Source organism: Agelaius tricolor, unplaced genomic scaffold, assembly GCF_023055355.1.
Source record: "Agelaius tricolor isolate 1412-34295 unplaced genomic scaffold, bAgeTri1.0.p SCAF_9, whole genome shotgun sequence".
Classification (NCBI taxonomy): Eukaryota; Metazoa; Chordata; class Aves; order Passeriformes; family Icteridae; genus Agelaius; species Agelaius tricolor.
In genome coordinates this window covers 5,880,236-5,892,264 of record NW_027269269.1, presented here as the reverse complement: position 1 = coordinate 5,892,264, position 12,029 = coordinate 5,880,236, and the positions used below count along the sequence as shown (strand labels likewise).

Below are 12,029 nucleotides of genomic sequence, written 5' to 3'. Positions count from 1 at the left end.
CAAGAAAATCCGATATGGCGAGTATATGAAGTCCAGAAATTTGCAACTTCTTTCTTCCATTCTTCCTAAATAACTCGTATCTATACAGGTATAGGTTGAGTTATCTAAAGGCTTGCAAAAATCTAATGCAGGAGCTGAAACCAGCTTTTGATTTTGTTGCCTTGTTGGCTTGATGAATGGTCTGTTGGAATTAGTGCAAAGACTTCCATTGGCTTTATTGGCCATTAGATCAATCCACGTCCCTAAATGCTGTATGTGTTAGTAGTACAACACTCTGTTGAGAGCAATTAGTCTTTCTTGACTTAATTATCACTTTATAAGGGAATTCAGAAATAGTTTGAGTGTATTCAGTTGAGCTGATAGTGTCTTTCAGGGCCAATAAGTTTTTATTTAATCATGCTTTCTGTTACTAATAAGCCAGAGGATCTTGCACTATGCTAATTTCTTTCTGTTCAACATACTGTAAGGTATTTAGTTTGAAAACCTTTTCTAGAGTATTTTGTAGTCACTTTTTTGTTGTTGTCGTTACAACATAGTCTTATGCTAGAAGAAATATCTCATTATTTTTAAATAGTTACCTTACTCCTGTCTCTACATTACAGTAGGTAAACTTGGAGTCTTTGGTTTCATATTCTTTCATAAATCCATTTCTAGAAATGTATAAGTAAAACATTTGATACATTCAGAAGACAGGTGGTTAGTTATTTATCCTCTTAGTAGAGATATTCCTTAGCAAGTTTTTTCCACAAAAAGCCTTCCATGTTTATAAAAAGAAAGAAGTTCTATTTCTCGGCTGCAAGAGAATAAATGCAGTTCTGAGGAAGCAGCAAGAAAATAGAAAACAAGCAATGCGTGTAACCAGTTGCAACATTTTTGTTTTCTCTTTAGGAATACGGAACACTTTATATTCAGGAATACAAGAAAAACAGCAAAGTGGAGTCAAGTGCATGCAGCAGCTTCATGGGCTTGAAGGATCATCTGGGTCATGACTTAGGCCACCTTTATGTGGGGAGCACTGGCACACAAATAAATGCAATTGTACCTTGGTCGATGGCGGAGAAGCCAACGATGGATAAGGTTAATTCTAGGAAAGAAGACAGAGAAAAGGAGACCTCTGAAGAGACTTCTGGAAGCTCAAGCTGTGACTCCGAAGAAAGCACAAATTCTGATAATGATTCAGAGAGACTGAATAATTCTGCATCGGAGTCACATTTATTGCCTAAGACTCATCGACAGCTGTGCCGATCTCCTTGCTTAGAGCCTCATATACTAAAAAGAAATGAGATCTTGCAAGACTTTAGGATAGAAGAGGCCCAGATAGTACCTAAGGAAGTCAAAAAGCCTCCTGATGTGGTGAAAGAATATCAAACCAAACTGGAGTTTGCACTTAAGTTGGGTTACTCTGAAGAGCAGGTTCAACTTGTACTAAATAAACTTGGTACTGATGCTTTAATAAACGATATTTTGGGAGAACTTGTCAAACTTGGGAATAAAACTGAGACTGATCAGACTGTAACTAATGCTAACACTAGTGTAATGCGTGAAGCGTCTTCCATAGAGTCTCAGAGGTCAGAGTCTCCACTGCAGGAGGATGTGACAGAGGATGGAGACAACCTGAGGCCAATAGTTATTGATGGCAGCAATGTTGCAATGAGGTATGTGACCATGAAGGTTTTGCTTTTCTATTTAAATGGAAACAGAAAGTTCTTGCCCCCCAGTTCAAGCACTGATGTTTGGTGTGACTTCCTTAAGCTGTATGCAGGGTCTCTTTTAAAAGTCTTTGTCAACCACACAGAGTGCTGATATTGCAATCAGGCTACTGTCTGTAGGACTTCAGTGGTGTACTACTCACTGTTAGAACAACCAGAGGTTAATGCCATTGTCCCTTTGTAGGCAGATAGCAAATCTCTCCTTCTTACTACCACTCTAGTCCTTAATTTTTGATAGTCACCATTGCTACAGGCAATTTCTGGATGGAGTTATGTACAGAAAGTAACAGCAAATGTAAGATTCCTTAAGATTATAAAATAGTGATGTAGAATTAAGCAGCTTAAGGGATACTTCTTAGTTGGCTAATCTGTGAGAACTAATCTGCCCATAAGATTGGTCTTGGTTGCCAGTTTTGGAGTTAGGTTTTATTGCCATTAATTGTTGAGATTAGTGTGTGAAAGATGACTTTCACTTACATGCCCACAGCTAGCACATTTACCTGCAGTGTTCACTGATCCTGACCCAGTCATCTGGGTGCATAACAAGAAACTTGCCTGTGAAGGCGAGCGGTTCATGCTTCATCGGTGATTAAAGAGAGAAGGAAATGGCAGAGAGACATGCTGAGAGATTAGGTTTTTATAGAGATATAAATTATTAAATGATAAATTGATTGGTAACTGGTTCAGTAAGTCATAAGGATTGTCTGATTACTAACAGCAAGATTTAGTAGGTCAGTTTTCTGATGACTTGATGTGATTTTCATTACCTTAGGAATATGCAAGACTTTCCTGGGCTAAAGAAAACCCCTGGCATTTCCATGGGACTTTTTTTTAGCTTTTAATGAAGTCATTACCCTTTAAATGAAGCTTTTTAAAATGAAATTTAAATATACCACTTATTTATGCCAGTATGATGGGGTTTGGTTTTTTAAGTAGAGGAATTAGCACATAAGGCAAGGATATTACTTATTTAATATGGTATATTCCTGTGAGTTCTTTTTGCTGGATGTGTCATGCCTTATCTCTTGGTTCAACTTGAACTGTAGAGGAGGCATGTCCAGTTGAACAAACACAATTGTGGTACTCAACCAAGTTACCCAGTGACTTCTAAAATGGGGTTTTTTTGTACTTCACATGAATCCAAAATGGTTGTGTGTTAGCTAGTTAGCACAGCTCAGACTTGGTGAGTGGACTTAGGTTCAACTTCTCCTACAAACTGTACTGAACACATTCCAGAATTAGCTCCAGATCTGTAATTTTTCCTTAATGTTTATTCAGCTATTAGCATAAATATTTAGGATCTGCCTTCGTATGTTCAATTTACTTTCTTGACCACCTGCATCAAATGAACCAACTATGAATGTATGTGATGCATGCTGCAGGACCTTAATAAATAGATTAAATCTATTCATAGAATGGTTGTTCTGTATCTAAGAATCAAATTATCAAGTCTTTACTTGTTTTCTACCAAATGTAATAACAGAATCATTCCATTTGGAAGGGGCCTTTAGAGATCCATACACAGAGCTGTGTCATTTCAAGGCCATGTCCAATTGGGTTTTAAATGTCTCTAAGGAGATGGAGACTTAATGTATTCTCTGGGCCAGTGTTTGAATGCTGTTATTGTAAGAAAGTTTCCTTACTTTATGTTAAAGCAACATTTCTTGTATTCTATTTTGTGCCCATTGCCTCTTGTTCTGTCATTGGACACCAGTGAGAAATCAGTTTCTGTTCCCTTTATTTTTTCCAATCAGGTGTTTAGACACATGGATAAGATCTTCCCAAGCCTTCTCCTCTCTAGGCTACACAGTCCTAGATCTCTCATCCCCTCCTCCTTGTATAAAAGGTGCTCCAGTCCCTTGATTAATTTTATTGCGCTTCACTGGCCTTTCTCCAGTGTTGTCTATGCCTGTCTTGTATGCGGGAGCCCAGAACTGAGCCCAGCACTCCATATGCATGGGTAGAGAAGGATCCCCTGCCTTGACCTGCTGGCAGTGCTTTTCCTAATGCAGCCCAGGAGGCTCTTGGCCTTCTGTGCTGCAAACGCGCATTGGTGCCTCATGATCAGCTTGGTGTTCACCAGAACCCCAATGTCCTTCACTTCAGAGTTGCTTTCCAGGTGATCAGCCCCCAGCCTGTAGGGATGATTACTGTTAGACCTCTGCAGCTGGAGGATTGGCATTTCCCTCTGTTGGATTTGCTGAGGTACATGTTGGCCCATTGCTCTACCCTGACCAGGGTCCCTCTGAATGAGAGTACACCCATCTGGTGTTCTCCTCCCAGCTGAGCTTCCTCTGCAAACTTGCTGAGGGTGGACTCTATTCTGTTATCTAGGTCATTATGAAGATGTTAAGCAATGCATTCCCCCGTGCCAGTCCCTGGAGTACACAGATACTGGTTGACCTTCAACTGGACTTTTTACCTCTAATCACCTTTGGGTCCAGCAGTTCAGTCAGATTTCAGTCCATCTCTGCTCTAACTTTGACAAACTAGGGAAGTAGGAGCAGTGAGGCTGTGGTAAGAGAAGGCTGCTACAAGAACAAAGCTGTCAGAAGCTTTGTTAAAGCCACAATAAACAGTGTGTCCACAGCTCTCCTCATCCACTGAAGAAGTCATCTCACCATAAAAGGCTGTGAGGCTGCTCAAGCATATTTCTTCATAAATCCATGCTGACTGTTCCCAGTCATCTTCATCCAATATACATGCAGAAATGGTTTGCAGGACAATTTGCTCCATCACCTTTGCAGGGATGAGGGTGAGGCTGACTAGCTTTGTAGGTCCCTGAATTACCCTTCTTTACCCCCTTTAAAATGGAAGGGATATTCGCCCTTTTCTAGACATTAGGAATATTCCCAATCACCACAACCTTTCAAAAATTGCCAGGAGAGGCCATACAATGTCATTAGCCAGCTCCCTTAACACCCATCAGGGCCCAGAAGCCTGGCAATATTCCATTTCAGTGTTCCCAAAAGTCAGTGAGGGAAAGTCTTGTCCTGTTACTTTTGCCCAAACTTCTGTGCATTGCTGTGGGCCAGTCTTGAGCTTGGCATGAGCAAGCTTTCATCCTTGAAAAATCCATCTTCTCTCCTGTGCACTCTTCTGCCTGGGATTCTCCTCAGTAGGCCAAAATCTGCTCTCCAGAATTCCGATCTTGTAATCTGCTTTTTGCCTTGCTCTTTCTTCACAGGATCTGCCTCTCATGGTCGCTGCAGCAGTGGCTGCCCCTGACCTTCCCATCTCAGTCTCTTTCTCCCTTGTTTCTAAGAATGAGGCCCAGCTGGTGCACTTGTTAGGTACTCAGTCACCATTGTTAAGAAGCTACCGCAAAAGCATTCCAGAAACTTCCTGGATTACTGATGCCTTGCTGTGTTGGTCAGAACAAAAACATCTTTGCCAACTGGCTGATGGGTCCAGTGCATCCCACCTTTTTCTAGAAATCAGTCCTTGATTAGGAAAGCCAGTCCATGTATGTAAAAGATGAGTCTCAGCTGCTGACACCAGTTGTGCAACCAGTTGTTTGCCCACAGGATCTGCCCTTTCCCCTCCAAGAAAATAGGTACTAGTAACTAAGCACTTCAAATACTGGAAAGATTTCAGCTTTTACATGCAGGAGAGACAGGAGTTCACTTGCAGTTCAATCTTCTTCAGATTTCTGTATGCAAATGTCCACGGTCCTGTTATGTGTAGCTAAAAATTGTCACGGTTTTGTCTTCACTCTTCCAAGCTGTGGCAAATGAGTTCACTCTGGAATTGCTAAAGGAAAATGGGCCTGTGCCCTAAGCAAGACTGTAGATAGTCTTTTGAGAGATGTTCTTGGAAACTTTCTCACACATTATCACAGGAATGGTTAAACTGTGATCTATATTCTTACAGCCATGTTGTTGTAATGCACATACATGATGATAACATTTATTATTAGAATTATTCTAGATAAGAGCTACTAATTTTCATTTAAAGGATGTATTTGATGGGGAGGGAAAGTTTTATGGAGAAGGTAAGGAGTCTGATGTTCAGTAATTCGAGTAGAATGAGATAGCTGTCCTCTTCTGGAAGGATCAAACACTGTGCTACCCTGTGTCTCCATTCCATGACTAATTAAGGATGTAGTTTCACAAAACATCCGGTGAGTGACACAGAGTGATTTACTTTTAGGCTTGCCTCTATCCCACTGCCAGGCATGCTTTCCTATCTGCGTCTCATCTAGTGACTGGGTGGCTGCAAAATGAGTTGATTCACCTTCCTAAATCAGAGAGCAGGGGGAATCAGAAAGGTTTATTTTTCCATTCGACATGTTAACATAACCTGATGTTTTTGTCATTGGGAGAACAACTCAATCCAACACAAAGGAGGAAGGATATGTCTGATTATGTGACTTGGTGCTCATATTTGTGGAACTGGTTGCATCTAATGAGCTGATGGATTCATTAATTTCTTTTGAGCAGCACAGAAAAAGGCTTGGGTCAGAACAACTTACTCTGGCAAGCCAGAGCCCTCATGTATGCCAGTTGTCTGGTGACTACTCCTGTTACAGACAAGCTGTTTTAGCAGCTGTAGATTCAGAAAAACCCAACAGTCATTTTTTTCTGCCTTTTGGTAACATTTGGAAAGCTTTCCTTAAACTTTCATATGACACTGCTTGTCATTTGTGCATTAAACTGTAAATGAGTCATCAAATGCATCTTGTGTATATCAAGTTTAAAGATACAATATGGTCTAAATAATATGAATTGGCTGAAGTTTTAAAAACAAAGAAAACACCCTCTTTCAACTGAATAGCAGAAAGGAGGTTTTGCAAGCTATGACTTGAAGAATTGCTATTTAGCTTCCTATAGGATACCTAAAGTCTGGTCTTGTTTTGTCATTCTACCTTTCTTGGTGTTGAGTTAATCTTTTTTCAGAAGAGGAAAGATGCCCACAGTTTAAGCCTTAAACATCAAGGTTTTTTGTTAGAATGCTCTTAAAGATGAGACTGATTTTTCTGTGTATGTAAACTTAAAATCAGAGCTGAACAGCAAATTAGATAATCCCCTAGAGCTATTGTGGACCTTGATAGTTTTCACTGGGTGTCCTGGCTGCCTTCAGACTTTCTTTGCTGACTGTGAATAGAATGTTTCAAATATATATAAAAATTTATGCTGAAAACTTACTGGCAGAAAATAAGTTTGCTTTGCCTACAGAGAGTGCAACATGAATAACGCTGATGTAAAATTATTTGATTACTTTACTTGCTTTATTATTAGTTTTAGACAACAATTTTCAGAAGTTTATGGGAAAAGAAATCAAAGTATTTTGATCGTGTTGGTTTGATTTGCAGATTGAAATCAATTGATCTTGTTTTGGTCAATTAGATTCCTCTGAAAACTTTACCCTTGGGATTCTCAGGCCATGGAGGTGATGCATTTCAGCTTCCCTTTCTGGAAAACCTTGGCCTGTGTGTTTAAGTGGTCCTTGATTGTGCATCATTGCACAAGGGAAAACACAGCATGAGATAAACAGTGTACTCATTTTTGTTTGGGAAGAGGAAGATGCTGATTTGGGGAGTTGGTTTTTAGTTAAATACAGTCCCAGTTTTAAGACAGATATTTAACAATTTTCTTCCACCTTTCATGCCCTGCCAGCTGTGGATGTTGTAGGTGCTTGGTGGCACCAGAAACATACCCCCAGGCCTGACAGTCATGGGTAGAGCCCCCAGTGCCATTCAGGAGTGGCATTCAGCTGGAGAAAGTGTCACTGGGGTTTCCAACCAGTGCTAGATATCTCTGTTCAGACAACTGAGCCTTGGTCCCGGGTGTTAACCCTGAGGCAGGTCATTGGGCTGTAGTAAAAGGTTCACTGATATCCTCCTGACACAGAAGGTTCTCCACAACTGCATCCTTTGTGTCAGGATGATGGCTCAGTTGTCTTGTCTGTGCCACATGGAGTTTTCATGTGACAATTTAATTGCTCATTTATTTTAACAAACTAACGGTATAGCTGCATTAGCTTCTCCTCAGATTGTGTTGCTGAGTTTGGTAGATGTAGTTGTATCTTGGTACCTTGATTCAGACATTCATCTTTCAGTACCACTATCTATCTATTTTTTTTTAGTTTATTTTGAGAAGTCACTATAAGGAATAGATAAAAATATTTTTCCAGCAAGTAACAATCACATGGATAGGAGCTTGTCACTGGCAGCTTTGAGTGTAGCTTGTCTTTGCCTGTTTTGACCTCAAGTGCTGAGTGTGTGGCTCGTGCTCTGACAGGGACCCACGTGCAGTTCTGGCTGGAGACACATCTGCTGCACTTGGAGAGTGCTCCAGCACTGGAAGCCCTACAGGGAAAAGGTATCTTGTAATATGCAACAGCTTCCAAGGCTTTTTTCTTTAAAACACCTCAAAGAATTGAAGTAATTTGGGCTAATGGAAAAAAAAAACGTTTGGCACCTGTTCTATCTGCTTCATGCCAGCACCAAAATATACATATATAGAGGGAGCAAATGCAGGACTGATAGAAGGCTCAGGTTAATGAGAAATGGTTTGGGACAAATGATTCATGTGATTAGGGAATTAGTAGAGCTCAAAAAAAAGTAATTAAAAAGGGATGAGGCTAGATACAAAATCAGGCTGCAGGGTTATGAGTCACCAATATGATACAGGATGGAAATTCCTCTCTGTCTGTGCTATGGACTGAACACTCTTCCTCCCATGATATCATAGAAGAAAATAGTTTGGTAACTCTGTAATAACTTGTAATGGGCAGGTATGTGTTTTGGTTTTGTTCTTGCTTTTAATCAATATGCTTTTACATGGTAGGTGTGTGGATGTGTCCAGATTTCAGTTGTATAAAAAGCTGTTTGCAGCAGACGTTATTATAGACCTTGCTTCTTGTCATCAATGGCATATTTTCTGTAGCTTTCAGAATCTGAGTGTTGGTTTGGATATTGTATTGGAGGACACTAGAAGTCTTGCAAGTATTCTAAATAGTCTTTTAAGTGTGTATACCACAAGTCTTTCCAAAGAGAGTCAGTAGGAAATCTAATTTGGGGTCTAGGAAGGTAACAGAGAAAATGAAAGTGAAGTGTTCTCATCAGAAGTTTTACACTTTTTACTAATTCTTCTAGCCTAAAAAATGCTTGATTGATTTTTTGCTCAGGAGACATGCTACTTTATTTTCTTTAATTTAAAAATAAAATCACAACTATCAACAGACCAAATATGAACATGATGGTAAAAGGAATCATTCATTCATGATATGAAAAAGAAATAGGTACTTCTAAAGAATTAAACTTTATATTGCAACTGAGAGTGCTAGATAGTCATCAAACAGAACCAAAATACTGTAAACCAGTATCTCACCCAGGGCTACAGCTGACTGATGTGAGCTTTCTCATATTCCTAATGACTGGAAGGAGATTTTTTTAAAGGAAGTTTCTTGACAAAGAAGTACAAACATTTCTCATCTTTTTCACAACTAATAAGAAGGAAAAAAAGTCAGAAGCAGCAGCATGATTTCAGTCTTTTCACCATATGACGTATCATAAAGCTGATGAAGCACAAAGATCACAAAATGAAGAGCATCAAATCTGCCTAACAACAAAACAAAAGAACAAATTTTAATTGCACATCTCTTTCATGGACTTTCTCACTAATTATTTCAATTCCTTGGAATTTGTATCCGCTCAGATCCGAGCTTAGGCACGTGTCTAAAAAGAGCAGAAAAAAGTGAAGACTTATACAAGTTATAAATTCACTTGCTCAGCAGTGCAGAATAGCTGATATGCATTGTAATGCATTCCCCACTTCTGTTTCATACAGTTTAAGTGTATTTAAAACTTCTATTCTGGATGAAAGAATTTTAATACTCTCTACTATGCAATAGAAAACTAAGGAGCTGAACTGCCTGGTTCTCCCTTTGCCTTTAAAAGCGTGGCCTGAGCTACAACCTGATGAAAAGCAATAAGCAAGAACTTCTTTTTTTTTTCCAAGAGTCCAGGAATTTTTTCCTGAAATTATTTTTCAGATTTGCAGAAAGAAACATAGCACTGCTAAAACGTAGTCTAACACACCACTTTTTCATTGTCAGGAGTGAAAAGTGGGTTTATCCACTTGAAACCATGGAGATTGTTTAGAGTAATCACAGTACAGTGATTGCAGTGGAATTTAGTAGCTGGAACAACATCTTCCTGACTGTTTTAAAATGGATTACAGTATGTTTATGATAGCACCCAGCCTGCTAGCATAGCAGTAACCTCTTGTCTCAGGCTTTGCAAAGGAGGCCTTATGGCTGCCCCCTGGGCATTGAATATGCACCAAATGCCCCAATCTTGTGTTGTCAAGGGAAGATGGAATTAGACCATGGATGAAATACTATTGGCCATTTTTGCTATGTATTGTGTGCATGTGCACTTTAAGTGTGTCACATCTGTGTGTGGTTTGGTTTCCTACTCCTGGTAAGTTTTGAAATACAGAGAGATGCCACTCTTGCAGCCAAACAAGCACAAGAATAGTTGTATAGTATAAAACAATGCCTAGAAAAATATACTGGTCTGTGTTCTATTATTACAGTGTTGTTATGATGTAATACAATATTGTGTGATGTGATCATAGAAAACAGGGAATGTGTTACTGCAGAGGCCTATAACTATAGTTGAATAGGATATTGAGGTAGATAGATATATTGTTCCTGACAGTGTTCCTAGTGTAGCCCTAAAGGTAGAGAGGATGGGCTTAAACTATCCTTTGAGTGCCCCATGGCAGCTAAAATCTACACGCTTGGATCATTATGCCTGGCATAATGCAATTGCAATATCAAAGTATATGCTGATGTTTGCAGGTACTGTCTCCTGTTTCATTACAAGAGGAAGTAGGACACTTCCTCACTTAAATCCAGTTAATGGTAGTGGGCTCTTATTTTCCTTTTTCCTTTTTTTTTTCTCCTTTTGTTTGGGATCTGTGACGTTCCACCTAGCCTTTACTGAGAATGATGCTTTGTAAGAAGTGTTAGCCATGACTCATTCTCTCTTGACTCAGGGGCAAGTGTACGCCACCTCCTTCACAGGCTTCTGAAATCAGAACATTTTTGCAGAAGTGTTCTCACTTTTTCTTTGGCACTTTGTCTATTGCACAATTACTCAAGTTCTCATAATGTCAAGAAAGACACAGCAGTGCTATGTTTTAGAAAGGTAGAAAAAGTAGGTACTTACTTTCCTACTGAGGGGGAAAAAGTTTTAAAATAACTTTCTGGTATTTTATTTACCAAAGACATGCAAGGAGAAAGGGACTTCTAAAATTCCTGTTGCTATCTGTCATGATATTGTCCCCTTCACTAATCACAGACAAAGCATTGTCTTTTACCCTTCTGAAAAGCAGATTGTGGCATACCTGCTATTCATGACAAGCCAGCCAAGTGAAAGGTGATGGCTTCTTTCCATGCCCCTGTGTTTCTTCTGCTACACAGAGCTGCAGGGTTGGGAGGGATGTCACAACAGTTGTTTGTCTCCTGTGCAGAGACAACCTAGACAGGCCTCAAAGGAGCTGTCTACCTTGTTCTGCAAAGTGTCCCATGAAGACATCCCAAAATCCATAGCCACACTGTTCCACAGATCAGGGAGAAAGCTTTTACTAACATAGTGCTTAACTGTTCCTAGCTCTAGTGAAGGACTTTTCTGTCCTTATCCAGTGGGACTGTAGTGGGTTGGCTGTGGCTCGCATGCCAGCAGAATGGGAGAGAAAACAGGAGGAGCAGAAGCAAGAAAACCCATGGCTCAAAATAATGACAGGGAGATCACTCATCATGTAATTTTTTATGTCAAGCAGACTCAGCTTGGGGAATTCAATTTAATTTATAGCCAGTTAATATAAATATTTAATTCTAAATCAGGTATTGGGAGACGAAAAAGAGAAACATTCAAATATTTAGGGGAAAGACTGTCTCCTCTTTTCCAGGCTTGCTTCACTCCAAGCATGTGTCCTTCTCACTACCTCACCACAGCATCACTCTTACAACCTTGTCACAGCTGCAGGTGGCAGTCAGTCCTTTTGGAGCAGCTGTGAGCAGTGCAGGGGACTGGGGTCAGAATGTCACAGTTTTTCTCTGCTGCTCCTTCCTTCTTGCACTTTTCCTGTTCTTTAGTGTGCAAATCCCTCTGGGAGTGTACCTGCTCCTCATGAAGCAGCTCCTCATCTTCATGCCATGGTTTTCTCTCATTCCCATCTCCTGCACTGTGGAGCTGGCTAGATCTGGGTGTGCCCATCATGGGGCAATCTCAGATTGTTCTCACAGCAACCACCCTGCAGCTCCCTGCTCCCAGAACCTTTCTATGGACACCCATTGGTTGATTGC

The 12,029-nt window shown here is 40.1% G+C and overlaps 1 protein-coding gene across 4 annotated transcripts in view; it reads left to right on the top strand.

Annotated features, from left to right (window-relative positions):
* ZC3H12C (zinc finger CCCH-type containing 12C) overlaps positions 1-12,029 on the top strand; it is a 44,414-nt gene that overhangs the window by 19,518 nt on the left and 12,867 nt on the right. For 2 of the 4 annotated variants that reach the window (XM_071434125.1, XM_071434126.1), the window contains exon 2: positions 889-1,655. The exons of the other annotated variants lie outside the window; for them this stretch is intronic. In XM_071434125.1, coding sequence (XP_071290226.1) covers positions 961-1,655 — 695 coding nt within the window. In that variant the 5' untranslated portion in view covers positions 889-960. The remainder of the gene's footprint in view (positions 1-888; positions 1,656-12,029) is intronic. 4 annotated transcript variants of the gene reach the window in all.